Here is a 21,111-nt window from a genome sequence, read left to right on the forward strand (position 1 = left end):
TCTCGCTCTGTCTATCGCGCTCTCTCTCTCGCTCTGTCTATCGCGCTCTCTCTCTCGCTCTGTCTATCGCGCTCTCTCTCTCGCTCTGTCTATCGCGCTCTCTCTCTCGCTCTGTCTATCGCGCTCTCTCTCTCGCTCTGTCTATCGCGCTCTCTCTCTCGCTCTGTCTATCGCGCTCGCTCTCTCGCTCTGTCTATCGCGCTCGCTCTCTCGCTCTGTCTATCGCGCTCGCTCTCTCGCTCTGTCTATCGCGCTCGCTCTCTCGCTCTGTCTATCGCGCTCGCTCTCTCGCTCTGTCTATCGCGCTCGCTCTCTCGCTCTGTCTATCGCGCTCGCTCTCTCGCTCTGTCTATCGCGCTCGCTCTCTCGCTCTGTCTATCGCGCTCGCTCTCTCGCTCTGTCTATCGCGCTCGCTCTCTCGCTCTGTCTATCGCGCTCGCTCTCTCGCTCTGTCTATCGCGCTCGCTCTCTCGCTCTGTCTATCGCGCTCGCTCTCTCGCTCTGTCTATCGCGCTCGCTCTCTCGCTCTGTCTATCGCGCTCGCTCTCTCGCTCTGTCTATCGCGCTCGCTCTCTCGCTCTGTCTATCGCGCTCGCTCTCTCGCTCTGTCTATCGCGCTCGCTCTCTCGCTCTGTCTATCGCGCTCGCTCTCTCGCTCTGTCTATCGCGCTCGCTCTCTCGCTCTGTCTATCGCGCTCGCTCTCTCGCTCTGTCTATCGCGCTCGCTCTCTCGCTCTGTCTATCGCGCTCGCTCTCTCGCTCTGTCTATCGCGCTCGCTCTCTCGCTCTGTCTATCGCGCTCGCTCTCTCGCTCTGTCTATCGCGCTCGCTCTCTCGCTCTGTCTATCGCGCTCGCTCTCTCGCTCTGTCTATCGCGCTCGCTCTCTCGCTCTGTCTATCGCGCTCGCTCGCTCTCTCGCTCTGTCTATCGCGCTCGCTCGCTCTCTCGCTCTGTCTATCGCGCTCGCTCGCTCTCTCGCTCTGTCTATCGCGCTCGCTCGCTCTCTCGCTCTGTCTATCGCGCTCGCTCGCTCTCTCGCTCTGTCTATCGCGCTCGCTCGCTCGCTCGCTCTTGTCTATCGCGCTCGCTCGCTCGCTCGCTCTGTCTATCGCGCTCGCTCGCTCGCTCGCTCTGTCTATCGCGCTCGCTCGCTCTCTCGCTCTGTCTATCGCGCTCGCTCGCTCGCTCGCTCTGTCTATCGCGCTCGCTCGCTCTGTCTATCGCGCTCGCTCGCTCTGTCTATCGCGCTCGCTCGCTCTCTCGCTCTGTCTATCGCGCTCGCTCGCTCTCTCGCTCTGTCTATCGCGCTCGCTCGCTCTCTCGCTCTGTCTATCGCGCTCGCTCGCTCTCTCGCTCTGTCTATCGCGCTCGCTCGCTCTCTCGCTCTGTCTATCGCGCTCGCTCGCTCTCTCGCTCTGTCTATCGCGCTCGCTCGCTCTCTCGCTCTGTCTATCGCGCTCGCTCGCTCTCTCGCTCTGTCTATCGCGCTCGCTCGCTCTCTCGCTCTGTCTATCGCGCTCGCTCGCTCTCTCGCTCTGTCTATCGCGCTCGCTCGCTCTCTCGCTCTGTCTATCGCGCTCGCTCGCTCTCTCGCTCTGTCTATCGCGCTCGCTCGCTCTCTCGCTCTGTCTATCGCGCTCGCTCGCTCTCTCGCTCTGTCTATCGCGCTCGCTCGCTCTCTCGCTCTGTCTATCGCGCTCGCTCGCTCGCTCTCTCTGTCTATCGCGCTCGCTCGCTCTCTCTGTCTATCGCGCTCGCTCGCTCTCTCTGTCTATCGATTTCGCTCGCTCTCTCTGTCTATCGCGCTCGCTCGCTCTCTCTGTCTATCGCGCTCGCTCTCTCTCTCTCTCTATCGCTCGCTCTCTCTGTCTGTCTGTCGCTCTCTGTCTGTCTGTCTGTCGCTCTCTGTCTGTCTGTCGCTCTCTGTCTGTCTGTCGCTCGCTCTCTGTCTGTCGCTCGCTCTCTGTCTGTCGCTCGCTCGCTCTCTGTCTGTCGCTCGCTCGCTGTCTGTCTGTCGCTCGCTCGCTGTCTGTCTGTCGCTCTCGCTCTGTCGCTCGCTCTGTCGCTCGCTCGCTGTCTGTCGCTCGCTCGCTGTCTGTCGCTCGCTCGCTGTCTGTCGCTCGCTCGCTGTCTGTCGCCTCGCTCTCGCTCTGTCGCTCGCTCGCTGTCTGTCGCTCGCTGTCTGTCGCTCGCTCGCTGTCTGTCGCTCGCTCTCTGTCTGTCGCTCGCTCTCTGTCTGTCGCTCGCTCTCTGTCTGTCGCTCGCTCTGTCTGTCGCTCGCTCTCTGTCTGTCGCTCGCTCTGTCTGTCGCTCGCTCGCTCTCTGTCTCTGTCGCTCGCTCGCTCTCTGTCTCTGTCGCTCGCTCTCTCTGTCTGTCTGTCGCTCGCTCCCTCTCTGTCGCTCGCTCGCTCTCTGTCTATCTCACTAATCCTCCTCCCTCCCCTTTTCTCGCTATCAGGAGGAAGATCGTCGTGGCCAAACAAAACTACCGCTGTGCAGGCTGCGGGACTCGCATAGACCCAGGTACAAACCACATTGAAGATACCCGCTGCCATAGCACAACCACCCATGTTATCCCTATCCCGTGGTGGCCATTTTGTGTCAAATCTCCCCCCCCCCCCCCCGCCTCACTCATATTAAAATTCTTAACCCCCCCATCGGACAGACTACATCAAGCGAATGCGCTACTGTGAGTACCTGGGCCGCTACTTCTGCCAGTGTTGCCATGAGAACGCTCAGGCGGTGGTGCCGGGCCGTGTGCTGAGGAAGTGGGACTTCAGCAAGTACTATGTCAGCAACTTTGCCCGGGACCTGCTGAGCAAGATATCAGGAGACCCCCTGTTCAACCCCAATGACATCAACAGTGGCCTCTACAAGAAAACCAAAGCCCTGGAGACTGTTCGGGTGAGAGGACTTGATTTTGTTATACTTGCCTTGTTAGTTTAATGCTGGTTAGTTTAACCTCTCTAGGGTATGTGGGACGAAATCGTCCCACCTAGTCAACAGCCAGTGGAATCGAGTGGCGTGATATTCAAATACCTTAGAAATGCTATTACTTCAATTTCTCAAACATATGAATATTTTACACCATTTTAAAGACAAGACTCGTTAATCTAACCACATTGTCCGATTTCCAAAAGGCTTTACAACGAAAGCAAAACATTAGATTATGTCAGGAGAGTACCCAGCCAGAAATAATCAGACACCCATTTTTCAAGCTAGCATATAATGTCACAAAAACCAAAACCACAGCTAAATGCAGCACTAACCTTTGATGATCTTCATCAGATGACACTCCTAGGACATTATGTTATACAATACATGCATGTTTTGTTCAATCAAGTTCATATTTATATCAAAAAACAGCTTTTTACATTAGCATGTGACGTTCAGAACTAGCAAACATACCGAAAACTTCCGGTGAATTTACTAAATTACTCACGATAAACGTTCACAAAAAACATAATTATTTTAAGAATTATAGATACAGAACTCCTTTATGCAATCGCGGTGTCAGATTTTAAAATAGCTTTTCGGCAAAAGCACATTTTGCAATATTCTGAGTAGATAGCTCGCCATCACAGGCTAGCTAATTTGACACCCACCAAGTTTGGCGTTCACTAAACTCAGAATTACTATAAGAAAAATTTGATTACCTTTGCTGTTCTTTGTCAGAATGCACTCCCAGGACTTCTACTTCATCCACAAATGTTGTTTTGGTTCAAAATAATCCATAGTTATGTTCAAATATCCTCTGTTTTGTTCTTGCGTTCAAGACACTATCCGAACGGTGACGCGCGGACGCGTATCGTGACAAAAAAATTCAAAATATTCCATTACCGTACTTCGAAGCATGTCAAACGCTGTTTAAAATACATTTTTATGCGATTTTTCTCGTAAAATAGCGATAATATTCCGACCGGGAGATGTCTTTTTCGTTCAAAGACTGAAAATGTAAAATGGCTCTTCACGTGCATGCGTGCGCCCGTCTCATTGTTCTCAGATCGACCACTATCCAAATGCGCTACTGTTTTTCAGGCAGGGGCTGCATAGTCATCATTCAACTTTCTGGCGCCTTCTGAGAACCTATGGGAGCCTTAGAAAGTGTCACGTTACAGCAGAGATCCTCTGTTTTCGATAAAGAGAGTATAGAAGGCCAAGAAATGGTCAGAGAGGGCACTTCCTGTACAGAATCTTCTCAGGTTTTGGCCTGCCATATGAGTTCTGTTATACTCAGACACCATTCAAACAGTTTTAGAAACTTTAGGGTGTTTTCTATCCAAATCAAACAATTATATGCATATTCTTGTTTCTGGGCAGTAGTAATAACCAGATTAAATCGGGTACATTTTTTATCCGGATGTGAAAATACTGCCCCCTACCCTAGAGAGGTTAATGCTGGTTGGTTTAATGCTGGTTGGTTTAATGCTGGTTGGTTTAATGCTGGTTGGTTTAATGCTGGTTAGCTTTAATGCTGGTTAGCTTTAATGCTCATCTTTATTTTAGGTTTGGTTAGTTCCTTTACTTCAGTTTACTGTAACTCACCTGTACTAGAAGGAAAACGCGTTATGAGTTTGAAATGTGTTCTGTGAACTAAGTACATTTTCCTAATATTCTTCAGGTTTTGAGGGTCCAACTATTCCACATGAAAAACCTCTTCAAGACCTGCCGCCTAGCTAGAGAGTAAGTTGTATTTGTATTTATTATGGATCCCCTTTAGCTGCTGCCAAGGCAAAATTAAGGCAGTTTATACAATTTTAAAAACATTACAATACATTCACAGATTTCACAACACACTGTGTGCCCTCAGGCCCCTACTCCACCACTACCACATATCTACAGTACTAAATCCATGTGCATGTATAGTGCGTATGTTATCATGTGTGTGTAGGCACGTTTCTGTGCCAATGTTTGTTGTTTCACAGTCCCCGCTGTTCCATAAGGTGCATTTTTTATGGGGTTTTTTTAAAATCTAATTTTACTGCTTGAGTCAGTTACTTGATGTGGAGTAGAGTTCCATGTAGTCATGGCTCTATGTAGTACTGTGCGCCTCCCATAGTCTGTTCTGGACTTGGGGACTGTGAAGAGATGTCTTGTGGGGTATGCATGGGTGTCTGAGCTGTGTGCCAGTAGTTTAGACAGACAGCTCAGTGCATTCAACATGTCAATACCTCTCATAAATAAAAGTAGTGATATCAATCTCTCTTCCACTTTGAGCCAGGAGAGATTGACATGCATATTATTAATATTAGTTCTCTGTGTACATCCAAGGGCCAGCTGTGCTGCCCTGTTCTGAGCCAATTGCAATTTTCCTAAATCCTTTTTTGTGGCACCTGACCACATGACTGAACAGTAGTCGAGGTGCGACAAAAGTGTTGTTAAGAAGGCAGAGCAGCACTTTATAAAGGACAGACTTCTCCCCATCTTAGTTACTGTTGTATCAACATGTTTTGACCACGACCTCAACTTGCTCAATTTCCACATTATTTATTACAATGTTTAGTTGAGATTTAGGGTTTAGTGAATGTTTTGTTTCAAATACAATGCTTTTAGTTTTAGAAATATTTAGAGCTAACTTATTCCTCGCCACCCACTCTGAAACTAACTGCAGCTCTTTGTTAAGTGTTGCAGTCATTTCAGTTGCTGTAGTAGCTGACGTGTATAGTGTTGAGTCATCCGCATACATAGACACACAGGCTTTATACTCAGTCAGTGGCATTTCATTAGTAAAGATTGAAAAAAGTAAGCTGCCTAGACAGCTGCCCTGGGGACTTCCTGATTCTATATGGATTTTGTTGGAGAGGCTTCCATTAAAGAACACCCTCTGTGTTCTGTTAGACAGGTAACTCTTTATCCACAATATAGTAGGGGGTGTAAAGCCATAACACATACGTTTTTCCAGCAGCAGACTATAATCGATAATGTCTAACAAAACAGACCCCACAATCTTTTTATCTTTTCATTAATTTCTCTCAGCCATCATGTCATTTGTGTAAGTGCTGTGCTTGTTGGATGTCCTTCCCTATAAGCGTGCTGAAAGTCTGCTGTCAATTTGTTTACTGTAAAATAGCATTGTTACTGTTACCAACTAAGGGTTGGTAACAGGCTGATCGGTCGGCTATTTGAGCCGGTAAAGGGGGCTTTACTATTCTTAGGTAACAGAATGACTTTAGCTTCCCTCCAGGTCTGAGGGCACACGCTCTCTCTAGTAGGTTTAAATTGAAGATGTGGCAATATCGTCCGCTATTATCCTCAGTAATTTTCCATCCAGATTGTCAGACCCCGGTGGCTTGTCATTGCTAATAGACAACAGTACTTTTTTTTTACCTCTTCCACACTGACTTTACGGAATTCAAAAGTACAATTCTTGTCTTTCATAATTCGGTCAGATATACTTGGATGTGTAGTGTCAGCGTTCGTTGCTGGCATGTCATCCCTAAGTTTGTTTATCTTGCCAATGGAAAAAGTCATTAAAGTAGTTGTGTGTGTCCTGCCATGACTGGTATTGTTGGTATGAGACGGTCCATTCCATTGACATGTCTCCTAGTAGTATTCCTGTGCTACTGCTCTGAGATGACTCTGTCTGCACTCGCAGGTAAAGTATTCCAGCTATGGATGGTATTGTTGCTATGAGTTCCCCTGACGTGTGTCCCTGCGTTTGACCCCACAGCGTGCTGGACCAGTTCGACAGCCTCCCTGGTCACCTGACTGAGGACCTGCACCTCTTCTCCCTCAGCGACCTCAACGCTGTGCGCAACGGAGAGCTGGCCCCCCGGCTACGAGAGCTTCTGAAATTGGGTTCTGCGCATGTGGCTGGCTGTGTGGTGAGAATGCTTATCATGCACCAGATACTCTTGTTGTCACTGTAGTTAACTCTCAGATACACTAATAGAGATACATTGTTGATTTTGATATGGGGATGTACATTTTGTATTGTCTTTCTACTATATCCTAGTTAAATACAATAACATATTTGAGTAGCATGATTGGTCTTCATCAATCCAGTGTGATTGTGAACTAACATTCTGAAGTTGTCGTTCTATAAGACTGTTTGTACTGTTTGTGTCAAATGACTATTTGCGCCGTGTGTTCCAGTGGTCTTGTGGGTGTTCTAATGTGACATTTTCAAAGTAAAAAAAAGAAAGTTTTATTCTCGGTGTTTGGCTCTTGCCCTCAATGTCTCAATTTCCCCTCTATCCCTGTCTTTGCCTCCCACAGTTGTGTCAGGCCAAGGGCTTTGTGTGTGAGTTCTGCGGCAACGACAAAGACATCATCTTCCCCTTCCAGTTGAACAAGTGCACGTGCTGCGAAGGTGAGCCCCCCCTGCTGGTGGGAGGACTGGGTGTCCCACGGGCCCCCTCTCCCTTCCTCTCCCCCTCCTGGAGAAATTGGAAGTTCCGCAGGCTGGCCAGGGCCCTGTCCCAAGACAAGCGAGAGGGAGAGGGAGGAGAGGAAGAGGGGGAGGAAGAGAGTGAGGCAAGGGAAGATGAGGAGAAATGGACTGGAGAGAGAGAAAAGGAAAGGAGGAGAACAGAAGGGGAGACGTGGAGGTTATTCACAGCGTTCCAACATAGAACTCTGGCCAAGGCCTTTTGGAGTAAAGAAAATGAGGAAGATGAGGAGGAGCTAGAAGGAGGGCAAGAAGGAGAGGGGGAAGGCGAAACCCAGACAGGGAAAGGAATGGAGGAGGAAAGAAAGTTTGTAACTGAGGAGGTTGAGAACAAAGAAAAGGAGGTCAGGGAAGACAGCGAGGGAAGTGCAGAAGGACACGTGAAGAAAGAGAAGGGCAATTTATTTAAGGCCCTCGGTGTCAGCAAACTAACCAACACTTTCTCCAAGGACAAAGGATCCAGGGAAAGAGAGAAAGAAAAACAGGGGGATACGGAAGGGACAGAGAAGGAAGAGAGGAGAGGACTCTGGAAAGTCCCAGGGGTTGGGAGGCTAGCGAAAGCGTTCTCAAAAGGGGAAGTAGAGAGGAAAAAGGAGAAAGGAGAGCTAGAGGAATTAGACAAGTGTGACAGTAAAGGGAAATTCTTTAAAAAAGATTGTTCAGAAAAAGGAGAAAGTGAGGTACAGGACAGTAACAGCAGCGTAGTAGTGGAAGGAAAGGACGGATGGTTCACAGTGAAACCTCCGGTTTTGGGCCTTGGGTTGCTCAACGTTTTCTCCAGAGACCCCAGAAAGAAAGAAGGGAGGAAGATGAGTGATGAAAAAGAGAGAATGGAAGAGCAGGAGACCCCATCTAACTGGAGATCGAGCAAAACACGCAAAGCCAGGAGGATAACGATCAGTAGGGGGGAGAGAGAAAAGAACCGGGGTGAGAGGACGGGGGAGGAGGGGGAGAGAGAAAATAACCTGGGTGAGAGGACGGAGGGGGAGAGGGAAAAGAACCGGGGTGAGAGGACGGGGGAGGAGGGGGAGAGAGAAAATAACCTGGGTGTGAGGACGGAGGGGGAGAGGGAAAAGAACCGGGGTGAGAGGACGGGGGAGGAGGGGGAGAGAGAAAATAACCTGGGTGAGAGGACAGAGGAGGAGGAGAGAAGTAGAGGGGGAGGAACAGAGCAATAGATGGAGGGCGATGACCAAGGCTCTCTAGCCAAGCCTAACGGAAGAGAAGTCAGATAGAGGATGGAGGGGAGGGAAAGCAGCTTTTCATCGCCCTCTCCTTGGAAAACATAGATGACTTCTAAACAGAAAGAAATTCCCTCTGAGTATTGGGAAAGATGAAGAGAACAGCAGAAAAGGTTTGGTTACAATCAATCCCATATCAGTTGATGTATTCCAAATCAACCCCTATGGCTTACTGGTCAATTTGGAATTAAGAAAATATCTTTAATTCCAAAAGACATTGAGGGATGCAGAATGTAGCACATTGACTTGTACTAGCTGTAATGGAAACGCATGTGGACCGAGGTGAATTGGTATGGAAATGTGTAACTTAGGATATTTGTTTACTTGAATATCAATTCAAATTGGCATTCACAGCCTAGAATTTAAACTTCCTCGTTATTTTCAATGTTGATCACTTTTTGCGTGGAATTCTTTAGCGTTTCTGTATGTGTGGTGGATTGAGTTTTCTTCACTATGGTGCAGGGGTGGTTGGTTGGACTGGTTTTCCTCGCTATGGTGGTTGGTTGGACTGGTTTTTATGGTGCAGGGTGGTTGGTTGGACTGGTTGTTATGGTGCAGGGTGGTTGGTTGGACTGGTTGTTATGGTGCAGGGTGGTTGGTTGGACTGGTTGTTATGGTGCAGGGTGGCACTACTGGTGGAAGATAGTTGTAGGATGTTCTGACATCCTTGGTTGTGGCTGCCACGGTTGTTTGAACTTGTTGTCTGGCCTCTCCTTGGTGCCACACTGACCCCCCCGCCTCCTGGCCTCCTCCTTGGTGCCTCACTGAGCTCTGGCCTCTCCTTGGTGCCTCACTGAGCTCTGGCCTCTCCTTGGTGCCTCACTGAGACCCCCCCGCTCCTGGCCTCCTCCCTTGGTGCCTCACTGAGAGCTCTGGCCTCTCCTTGGTGCCTCCACCCCCCCTGCCCACGAGCTCTGGCCTCTCCTTGGTGCCTCCACCCCCCCTGCCCACGAGCTCTGGCCTCTCCTTGGTGCCCCACCCCCCCCCCACTGAGCTCTGGCCCTCCTCCTCCTGGCTCTGCCCCCCTCACTGACCCCCCCGCCTCCTGCCGCCTCTCCTTGGTGCCTCACTGAGAGCTCTGGCCTCTCCTTGGTGCCTCACTGAGAGCTCTGGCCTCTCCTTGGTGCCTCACTGAGAGCTCTGGCCTCTCCTTGGTGCCTCACTGAGAGCTCTGGCCTCTCCTTGGTGCCTCACTGAGAGCTCTGGCCTCTCCTTGGTGCCTCACTGAGAGCTCTGGCCTCTCCTTGGTGCCTCACTGAGAGCTCTGGCCTCTCCTTGGTGCCTCACTGAGAGCTCTGGCCTCTCCTTGGTGCCTCACTGAGAGCTCTGGCCTCTCCTTGGTGCCTCACTGAGAGCTCTGGCCTCTCCTTGGTGCCTCACTGAGAGCTCTGGCCTCTCCTTGGTGCCTCACTGAGAGCTCTGGCCTCTCCTTGGTGCCTCACTGAGAGCTCTGGCCTCTCCTTGGTGCCTCACTGAGAGCTCTGGCCTCTCCTTGGTGCCTCACTGAGAGCTCTGGCCTCTCCTTGGTGCCTCACTGAGAGCTCTGGCCTCTCCTTGGTGCCTCACTGAGAGCTCTGGCCTCTACTCAGTATGGCTGTGAAAAGTCAATAGGTCCTACTGGCCTCACCTTCTGATGTACAGAATGTGCTAGAGGTAATGCCAGATAAAAACAATGATAACTGAGTCTTTTAGGCTACTGTGTTTGTTAGCTGTGTTCATCCATTTCAAATGTGACATGGCATCATTTTCAAAAGAGTTGCTATTGCTGTCTGCTATTGCTGTCTGCTATTGCTGTCTGCTATTGCTGTCTGCTATTGATGTCTGCCCTGTCTGAAAAGTGATGTAGTATTGGAAAGTAGTTGTGTGTTATTTAAGTACACAGACGGGTTTATATTGTGAAGCGTGAGGAATAGAGATATGTGTGTGTAATGGAGGAGGCTGAACTGGAGTGAGAGAAAGTATTGTTGTTCTTTCCATGTGTGACTGGCTGTCCACCATTTATTATTTAAGCATCAACTTCTCTGTTTGAATGTCAAATAAACACATTTGTGAATTTCAGTTTCTTTTTGTCATTTCATTATCCTGGGAACAATATATTCATTAGAAATATGGTTTAAAAATGTGTACCTTTCGAAGCTTCCACACAGGTGTTTCCTGAAATGGTTCAGGCACACAGTCTGAGCTTTAGAAGCTGTGTCTCTGCCTCTATTGAGGATAGGCTTCTCATTGCGGTCATGTCTGAACTGGTTTGAGTGGTGAACTGACTCTTGACAAGTTTCTGTGTTTTACCACTCCTCTGTCCCACCTTCTGCCTTACCACCAGCTTTACCTCTTATTTTATAGTCTTCTGTCACCCCTCCCCCTCGCTTCAGAGACTATCATTGGCTCTTCTGCCGTGACATCACAACACCTCAGTCCTCTTCCCATTGTGAGCAATGTTGTCAAACCAGTTATTAGCGTTTTTCCGAACGCTCCCCCATGTTTGCTTTGTTGGTCAACAGGGGAGTTGTGAGGTGGAACAGCGAATAAGGACGTTGTCCATATGTCCTGGTGTTCTTCCTCTACACATCCACAAGACAATGTCTTTTTTAAACGGGACCCCACCCATTTGGTGTGTCTATCTCTTACATAGTGTTTCAGTGTGCTAGTTGTTTTTTCACTGATATCTTTCTTTTGTGTTTTGTCTTTCAGAGTGCAAGGCGTGTTTCCACAGCAAATGTTTTCAGGCAGGCAAGGAGTGCCCGCGGTGCCAGCGCTTGGCAGAGCGGCGGGAGAGGATGGCACGCAAGAACATGGAGGAGCAGGAGGATAAGGAGGAGGACGAGGGAGGCGGGAGCTAGGACGACGAATTGAGAAACGAGGGTGGCGGGGAGCTAGGACGACGAACTGAAACTGAGAAACGAGGGAGCTGGCAAAGAAAGATGAAAAACCAAGAGCACAACATGACAATGATTGTAGTGACCTTATTCTTTCAACTCCTCCCTCCATTCATCCCTCTTTCCCCTGAAAGTGCAGCTTCTGGATAGTGGATGAGCTCTGATGGTTTGGATTCTTGCTTTTGTTTTTCGAAGGTCTTGCCAATATGCTAAATGGCATATTATATTAACATATTGACTGCTTTTATGGTTTTCTGCTCTGATTGCAGATATCCATCGTATGATGTAGTCCTGCCATTTCTGTAAACAAGTGATCATTTTAAATAGAACAAGGAAGGTAAAAGTAGTGAAATCAACCACAGCAAATTCAAAAAGAATCCCTTTAATAGAAGTGCGTTTTACTCCAACCCATTTCAGGCTATTTTAGCCAAGTGCCTCCGTGACCAATGTTCTTCTACTGGCAGAGCTGGTGCACCATTGGTCGTCCTAGAGGAGTTGGAATGACAGGTCTTTGGAGGGAGTCTTTCAGTCAGTGTTGCACAGAGTTACAAATATTTTTAAGATGAGGCAGCGTGTTTGTCCTGCTTTGTGTGCGAGAGATGTGTGCATCTACAAAAAGTGTGTGTGTGTGAGAGGTGGGTGTGTGTGTGTGAGAGGTGGGTGTGTGTGTGTGAGAGGTGGGTGTGTGTGTGTGAGAGGTGGGTGGGTGGTTGGGTGTGTGTGTGAGAGGTGGGTGTGTGTGTGAGAGGTGGGTGGGTGTGTGTGTGTGTGTGTGAAAGGTGGGGGTGTGTGTGTGTGTGTGTGTGTGAGAGGTGGGTGTGTGGGGGGGTGTGTGTGTGTGTGAGAGGTGGGGGTGTGTGTGTGAGAGGTGGGGGTGTGTGTGTGAGAGGTGGGGGTGTGTGTGTGAGAGGTGGGTGTGTGGGTGTGTGTGTGTGAAAGGTGGGTGTGTGTGTGTGTGTGAGAGGTGGGTGTGTGGGGTGTGTGTGTGTGTGTGTGTGTGTGTGAGAGGTGAGTGTGTGTGAGAGAGGTGGGGGTGTGTGTGTGTGAGAGAGGTGGGGGTGTGTGTGTGAGAGAGGTGGGTGGGGGTGTGTGTGTGAGAGAGGTGGGTGGGGGTGTGTGTGTGTGTGTGAGAGAGGTGGGTGGGGGTGTGTGTGTGTGTGAGAGGTGGGTGTGTGGGTGTGTGTGTGTGTGAGAGGTGGGTGTGGGTGTGTGTGAGAGAGGTGGGGGTGTGTGTGTGTGAGAGAGGTGGGGGTGTGTGTGTGTGAGAGAGGTGGGGGTGTGTGTGTGAGAGAGGGGGGTGTGTGTGTGTGAGAGGGGGGTGTGTGTGTGTGAGAGGTGGGTGGGTGTGTGTGTGTGTGTGAGAGGTGGGTGTGTGTGTGTGTGTGTGAGAGGTGGGTGTGTGTGTGTGTGAGAGAGGTGGGGGTGTGTGTGTGTGAGAGAGGTGGGGGTGTGTGTGTGTGAGAGAGGTGGGGGTGTGTGTGTGTGAGAGGTGGGGGTGTGTGTGTGTGAGAGGTGGGTGTGTGTGTGTGTGAGAGGTGGGGGTGTGTGTGTGTGAGAGGTGGGGGTGTGTGTGTGTGAGAGGTGGGGGTGTGTGTGTGTGAGAGGTGGGGGTGTGTGTATGTGAGAGGTGGGGGTGTGTGTGTGTGAGAGGTGGGGGTGTGTGTGTGTGAGAGGTGGGGGTGTGTGTGTGTGAGAGAGGTGGGGGTGTGTGTGTGTGAGAGAGGTGGGTGTGTGTGTGTGTGAGAGGTGGGGGTGTGTGTGTGTGAGAGGTGGGGGTGTGTGTGTGTGAGAGGTGGGGGTGTGTGTGTGTGAGAGGTGGGGGTGTGTGTGTGAGAGAGGTGGGGGTGTGTGTGTGAGAGGGGGGGGTGTGTGTGTGTGAGAGGTGGGGGTGTGTGTGTGTGTGTGAGAGGTGGGGGTGTGTGTGTGTGTGTGAGAGGTGGGGGTGTGTGTGTGTGAGAGGTGGGGGTGTGTGTGTGTGTGTGAGAGGTGGGGGTGTGTGTGTGTGAGAGGTGGGGGTGTGTGTGTGTGAGAGGTGGGGGTGTGTGTGTGTGTGAGAGGTGGGGGGGTGTGTGTGTGAGAGGTGGGGGTGTGTGTGTGAGAGGTGGGGGTGTGTGTGTGTGTGTGTGTGAGAGGTGGGGGTGTGTGTGTGAGAGGTGGGGGTGTGTGTGTGTGTGAGAGGTGGGTGTGTGTGTGTGTGTGAGAGGTGGGGTGTGTGTGTGTGTGAGAGGTGGGGGGTGGTGTGTGTGTGTGAGAGGTGGGTGTGTGTGTGTGTGTGAGAGGTGGGGGTGTGTGTGTGTGTGTGTGAGGTGTGGTGTGTGTGTGTGTGAGAGGTGGGTGTGTGTGTGTGTGTGAGAGGTGTGTGGGTGTGTGTGTGTGTGAGAGGTGGGTGTGTGTGTGTGTGAGAGAGGTGGGGGGGGTGTGTGTGAGAGGTGGGGGGGTGTGTGTGAGAGGTGGGGGTGTGTGTGTGAGAGGTGGGGGTGTGTGTGTGTGTGTGTGAGAGGTGGGGGTGTGTGTGTGTGTGTGAGAGGTGGGTGTGTGTGTGTGTGTGTGAGAGGTGGGGGTGTGTGAGAGGTGGGTGTGTGTGAGAGGTGGGGGGGTGTGTGTGTGAGAGGTGGGTGTGTGTGTGTGTGAGAGGTGGGGGGGGTGTGTGAGGGGGTGTGTGTGTGAGTGGTGGGGGTGTGTGTGTGTGGGGGGGTGTGTGTGTGAGAGGTGGGGGTGTGGGTGTGTGAGAGAGGTGGGGGTGTGGGTGTGTGAGAGAGGTGGGGGTGTGTGAGAGAGGTGGGGGTGTGAGAGAGGTGGGGGTGTGTGTGTAGAGGTGGGGGTGTGTGTGTGAGAGGTGGGGGTGTGTGTGAGAGAGAGGTGGGGGTGTGTGTGTGAGAGAGAGGTGGGGGTGTGAGAGAGGTGGGGGTGTGTGAGAGAGGTGGGTGTGTGTGTGTGAGAGGTGGGGGTGTCTACCTACTGAAAAGGTTCAGCCTAATTGGACACTTAATATTTCAGTTTTTGTGTCAAATATGAAATGTGTTTTTGTTGTTGATTTCTTCAATTGAATTGCACTGGTCTGTCGGTTTGGGGGGGTGGCAAGGGCCTTGGTGATGTTTCTCACACACAGAATATAGGGCTTGACAGGTTATAATGTACCTTCCTCACTTCAGCCTTGTACGACCATCCTGATCTTGTTGCTACATGGATTCAACTTGGTTCTTTTGGGCTGAGGTCCAATATTCCAAAATGGCTTTACTATCTTTCATGGTTTTGCTGTATTCAGAGGGCCTTGTGGGTTTTGCTGTATTCAGAGGGCCTTGTGGGTTTTGCTGTATTCAGAGGGCCTTGTGGGTTTTGCTGTATTCAGAGGGCCTTGTGGGTTTTGCTGTATTCAGAGGGCCTTGTGGGTTTTGCTGTATTCAGAGGGCCTTGTGGGTTTTGCTGTATTCAGAGGGCCTTGTGGGTTTTGCTGTATTCAGAGGGCCTTGTGGGTTTTGCTGTATTCAGAGGGCCTTGTGGGTTTCCCACAGCATGTAAATCCATCATCCAAGTTTCACCATTTTAATGTTTATGATGACTGATGGAAGGAAGATATGGAACGGTGTTTGAGTTTTGGGACAAATCTATTTGGTTTTCTGGTGCTCACTCTGGTTAGCGATGTTGTGTCTGGGGATTGTGCTCATTCACCAGACGATTGGTAATACACAACATTTTGCTCTGGTTTTCCTGACCGATTAAGCATCTGACTAAGAAGCTTTAAGGATGGAGAATTTCCATTAGACTTTCTGTGTCTGGGGAAACTAGCCCATTACATAACACGACTGCATATATACAGACTGGCATGCTGCTGTAAAAAAAACTCCATCAAAACAGCATAGACTCATAATTCAATGTTCCCTTCCCGACAGATCTACGTGTATGGTCTATTGCCAACCAGGGGAGTATAACCTTATTCAGCTAACATTTTAACAAGCCTGCTTTAAATAGAAACACTATTAATATAATCGTCGCCCGGAAGGCGTCTGGGCCTGTGTTCAGTCCCCCTCCGTCCATATAGTAGTATCCATTATGATCTGAAAGGCCAAACTTATCCTAGATCAGCACTCCTACTCCGAGACACATTGTGAATACGGGCCCTGATCTCCAGTTGATTTTACTGATGGCCTCTCCGATCCAAGCAGACTCCCGTCCTTATTAAATATAACACTGATTTATTTTTATGTGTAGAGTGCTGTGGAGCTTTAAGTAAACTACTGGAAGAAAATGCTATTGTTTTATGTACTGTTATATAATTGGAATATTATGATGACAATAAAAGACTGGTCAGACTGTTTTCTCCTGGTGTCATTACTGGTTCCTGGTGTCATTACTGGTTCCTGGTGTCGTTACTGGTTCCTGGTGTCGTTACTGGTTCCTGGTGTCATTACTGGTTCCTGGTGTCATTACTGGTTCCTGGTGTCATTACTGGTTCCTGGTGTCGTTACTGGTTCCTGGTGTCGTTACTGGTTCCTGGTGTCATTACTGGTTCCTGGTGTCGTTACTGGTTCCTGGTGTCATTACTGGTTCCTGGTGTCGTTACTGGTTCCTGGTGTCATTGCTGGTTCCTTGTGTCGTTGCTGGTTCCTGGGGGATTGTGGGATGGATGGGTGGTTTGTACGGTAGCCCTTAGGGGCAAAGTAGCTTTGGGTTACATCCCAATCTTGTTTCTCCTGAAGAGTGCACTTGTTCACTTCCCTCCATGGAATTTAGAAGAATTGACTGGTTTATGGAAACTCCCTCTAGCGTGTTCCTTACACCAATCTAATGCTTTAAAACTTGGGATTAGTGAACGAGGAGTAGTGAACGAGAGAACACATGAGGAGGAAGGAGAGATTATTGGGACGTAACCATGGCTTGATGTTTTTCTGCCAGAAGACACAGAATCTTACATTTAGACATAGGAGTTCAATGAAGCGAATGGAGTCAAGTAGAAGGCAAGACGATTAGGAGGTGAATTTATAGCCATTTTCCATTTTGTTATTTTACAGCATCGCAGGCTGTTAGCAGGCTTAAGTGTTAATTGAGCCCTGTGGGTAATAAGGACTGGCATAGTAAGGGCTGGTGTGTACACACACACACACACACACACGGAACACAGCTCTAACAGTCAAGAGTACTTTAGTTATAGTTCATGTAAAATGTCTATTCAGACCTCAGGGCTTCTAAACCTTCAGACCTCAGGGCTTCTAAACCTTCCGACCTCAGGGCTTCTAAACCTTCCGACCTCAGGGCTTCTAAACCTTCCGACCTCAGGGCTTCTAAACCTTCAGACCTCAGGGCTTCTAAACCTTCCGACCTCAGGGCTTCTAAACCTTCCGACCTCAGGGCTTCTAAACCTTCCGACCTCAGGGCTTCTAAACCTTCAGTGGGGTGTTATTCTTGGTGAACATGGTATCGTTTCACAAAAATGTCCACAGGCATTTAGTATATCAGATAAATAACGTGTAGTAAACCTACATGGACTGTAGGGGCGCCAGGCAGGTAGCCTAGCGGTTAGAGGGGGGAGGCAGGTAGCCTAGCGGTTAGAGTGTTGGGCCAGTAACTGAAAGATTGTTAGATCGAATCCCCGAGCTGACAAGGTAAAGTTCTGTCGTTCTGCCCCTGAACAAGGCAGTTAACCCACTGTTCCTAGGCCGTCATTGTAAATAAGAATTTGTTCTTAACTGACTTGCCTAGTTAAATAAAGGTTAAACAAATATTTAAATTACGTGGGGTGCAAAACTTGATTTTCCATAAAATTAAAACTACATTTCCAAAAGAATTCTGAGGCTTATGGTACATTGGTCTCGCTCTTTTCTACCCCCCTTTCTTTCTTCTCTCTCTGGGTGCATTTGTTTTAGCCTGCCCACTGCACGAGGTGATCTGAGATTTCACTTTCAGACCAATGGAATGGGCAAGCTAAAACAAATGCACCCTTTTGGTTTCTCCAAGTCTCTCATTGGTTGATCCAGATGCACCACATACAGATAATGACCATGGCGTAGCAGGAGATGAGGAGGAGGTAGATACGGAAGAGCAGGAAGTCCAGTACGTAGCCTACGTGGCACCACTGCTCCTGCAGCACACCCTCCTTCTGCATCGACGTTAGGTGGGCACGCAAGTCACTCAGGTCCTGGCAGATCTGACGCAACTCAGGCACAGAGGACACCACCCCAGGACCTAAAAACAACAAAGTGATGAGCATAGATGTTTAGCCTATAGTGCTGAAACACTGCTATTGGTCAGCAAGACTGGATGCTCAACACGCGGTTGATCATATTTGAGCAAGTAAATGTTCACAATAACAGCATATTACCTACAAGGGGTGTTAAGCTTTCTGATAATATGCAGTTTTGTCATATGACAGGGATTGGGTCAGTTCCCTGGTAACCCAGTCAATTTAAATTCCGGAAATTATTTAAATTGTAAAGTTTTTAAATTGACTTGAAGGTTGAAATGGAAATGATCCCGAACTATTACTTTATAACAGTTTCATGTCTGCTAGTCCAAATCTACCCGAAATGAGCCCAGATTATTTAACAGTTTCATGTCTGCTAATCAAATCTACCCGAAATGAGCCCAGATTATTTAACAGTTTCATGTCTGCTAGTCAAATCTACCCGAAATGAGCCCAGATTATTTAACAGTTTCATGTCTGCTAGTCAAATCTACCCGAAATGAGCCCAGATTATTTAACAGTTTCATGTCTGCTAGTCAAATCTACCCGAAATGAGCCCAGATTATTTAACAGTTTCATGTCTGCTAGTCAAATCTACCCGAAATGAGCCCAGATTATTTAACAGTTTCATGTCTGCTAGTCAAATCTACCCGAAATGAGCCCAGATTATTTAACAGTTTCATGTCTGCTAATCAAATCTACCCGAAATGAGCCCAGATTATTTAACAGTTTCATGTCTGCTAGTCAAATCTACCCGAAATGAGCCCAGATTATTTAACAGTTTCATGTCTGCTAGTCAAATCTACCCGAAATGAGCCCAGATTATTTAACAGTTTCATGTCTGCTAGTCAAATCTACCCGAAATGAGCCCAGATTATTTAACAGTTTCATGTCTGCTAGTCAAATCTACCCGAAATGAGCCCAGATTATTTAACAGTTTCATGTCTGCTAGTCAAATCTACCCGAAATGAGCCCAGATTATTTAACAGTTTCATGTCTGCTAGTCAAATCTACCCGAAATGAGCCCAGATTATTTAACAGTTTCATGTCTGCTAGTCAAATCTACCCGAAATGAGCCCAGATTATTTAACAGTTTCTTGTCTGTGAATCAAATCTACCCAAAATGAGCCCAGATTATTTAAACTTCTTAAGGCTAGGGGGCAGCATTCAGAAGTTCGGATGACTGACGTGCCCAAAGTAAACTGCCTGTTACTCAGGCCCAGAAGCGAGGATATGCATTTCATTGGTAGCATTGGATAGAAAACACTCTGACGTTTCTAAAACTGTTAAAATAATGTCTGTGAGTATAACAGAACTGATATGGCAGGCGAAGACCCGAGGAGAATCCATCTGGAATCTTTTTCTTCTTTTTTTTTTTAGGTCACAGGCCATTCAAATTCTTGTCTATGGGATATTCAAAGGAATTCCTCCCAGATTGCAGTTCCTAGGGCTTCCACTAGATATCAACAGTCGTTAGAAAGGGTTTCAGGCTTGTTTTTTGAAATATGAGTTAGCAGTTGTAGTTTTTCAAGGTGGCTCTCATTTGGACTGTAGTCTTGTGGCGCACGTGGATGAGGGCGCGGGCTTCGTTATTTATCTCCGGTATTGAACATACTACATTCCGTCTTAAATTGTATCATTTATTTACATATTAGGGTACTTGAGGATTGATTAGAAATGTTGTTGGACTTGTTTGGACGAAGTTGATTGGTAACTTTTCAGATTCCTTTGTCTGCATGTTGAATGAGTGGAACGGGTGTATTACTGAATCAAACACGCCAACTAAACCGACTTTTTGGGGATATAAAGAAGGACTATATCAAACAAAACAACAATTTGTTGTGTAGCTGGGACCCTTGGGATTGCAAACAGAGGAAGATCTTCAAAGGTAAGTGATTTATTTTATCGCTATTTGGGATTTTGTGACGCCTGTGCTGGTTTGGAAAAGTATTTTGGTTTGGGGCGCTGTCCTCAGATAATCACATGGTATGCTTTCGCTGTAAAGCCTTTTTGAAATCTGACAACGTGGTTGGATTAACAAGAAGTTAAGCTTTTAAACGATGTAAGACACTTGTATTTTCATGAATGTTTAATATTCCAATTTTGTCATTTTAATTTGGCGCACTCCAGCTTCAAGGGATGTTGTCGATTTTGATCGCGGTAACAGGATCCGTGCGCTACAGTTTAATGTCTGCTAGTCAAATCTACCTGAAATGAGCCCAGATTATTTAACAGTTTCATGTCTGCTTATCAAATCTACCCGTGAATGGCTCCTCACCAATGGTGCTTGTAGTGTGCTGGGCAGGGATATGCACAGGGGTGGCTGGTGCAAGGACCCAGGGAGGGCTTGTGGGGTTTGGTCTGTCTGCCTTGTCATCCTGGGTGGATCCTCTGGAGGCTGAGGGCCGAACAAGCTCCTCGGGCCACTGGTAGCAGATCATACGGGCGATGTGCTTCAGGATGAACACACGGACCCAGTGGGGCACCTCGCGGTACTTCTTGGAGTTGGAATGGAGCACGTTAGTGATGATGACTGTCTCCAACAGGCTGATGACCATGAGAGCCAGACACACTGAAAAGTAAATTCCTGAGAGGGGAGGATAGCAGGGACACTACAGGGTTAGGTGGGTTAAATTCCCATCCAATTCAGGAGATGAGATTAATTGAGATGTGCCATTTATTTTCAGAGGACTTCGGTTCACTCTCAGAAGTACCTGAAGTGCAATGGAATTGACCCCAATTAGTAGGGAGGGACACCACAGGAGGTTAGTGGCACCTTAATTGGGGAGGATGGGCTTGTGGTAATGGCTGGAGTGGAATAAATGGAATGGTAGCCAAAACATGGTTTCCAGGTGTTTGATGTCATTCCATTGACTCCGTTCCAGATGTTATTATGAGCCGTCCTCCCCTCAACAGCCTCCAGTGAGGGACACAGTGTTTTGTTTATTTTGTTGCTCCGTGTCTAACCCATAACACTTATCCTAGACCTCAGTGCTCCGTATCTAACCCACAACACTTATCATAGACCTCAGTGCTCCGTATCTAACCCACAGCACTTATCATAGACCTCAGTGCTCCGTGTCTAACCCATAACACTTATCCTAGACCTCAGTGCTCCGTATCTAACCCACAACACTTATCATAGACCTCAGTGCTCCGTATCTAACCCACAGCACTTATCATAGACCTCAGTGCTCCGTATCTAACCCACAGCACTTATCATAGACCTCAGTGCTCCGTATCTAACCCACAACACTTATCATAGACCTCAGTGCTCCGTATCTAACCCACAACACTTATCATAGACCTCAGTGCTCCGTATCTAACCCACAACACTTATCATAGACCTCAGTGCTCCGTATCTAACCCACAACACTTATCATAGACCTCAGTGCTCCGTATCTAACCCACAACACTTATCATAG

At 48.4% G+C, this 21,111-nt stretch overlaps 1 protein-coding gene across 1 annotated transcript in view; it reads left to right on the forward strand.

The window, feature by feature from the left end:
* Window positions 1–12,271, forward strand: part of rubcn (rubicon autophagy regulator) — a 71,241-nt gene extending 58,970 nt beyond the window's left edge. Inside the window, exons 15-20 of the mRNA XM_082962401.1 lie at window positions 2,460–2,524; window positions 2,667–2,905; window positions 4,623–4,684; window positions 6,672–6,825; window positions 7,220–7,313; window positions 11,324–12,271. Of these exons, the coding sequence (XP_082818527.1) occupies window positions 2,460–2,524; window positions 2,667–2,905; window positions 4,623–4,684; window positions 6,672–6,825; window positions 7,220–7,313; window positions 11,324–11,472 (763 nt within the window). The 3' untranslated portion in view covers window positions 11,473–12,271. The remainder of the gene's footprint in view (window positions 1–2,459; window positions 2,525–2,666; window positions 2,906–4,622; window positions 4,685–6,671; window positions 6,826–7,219; window positions 7,314–11,323) is intronic.
* Window positions 12,272–21,111: the final 8,840 nt, after the last annotated feature.

Source organism: Salmo salar, chromosome 16 (assembly GCF_965601325.2).
Source record: "Salmo salar chromosome 16, fSalSal1, whole genome shotgun sequence".
NCBI classification, from domain to species: Eukaryota; Metazoa; Chordata; class Actinopteri; order Salmoniformes; family Salmonidae; genus Salmo; species Salmo salar.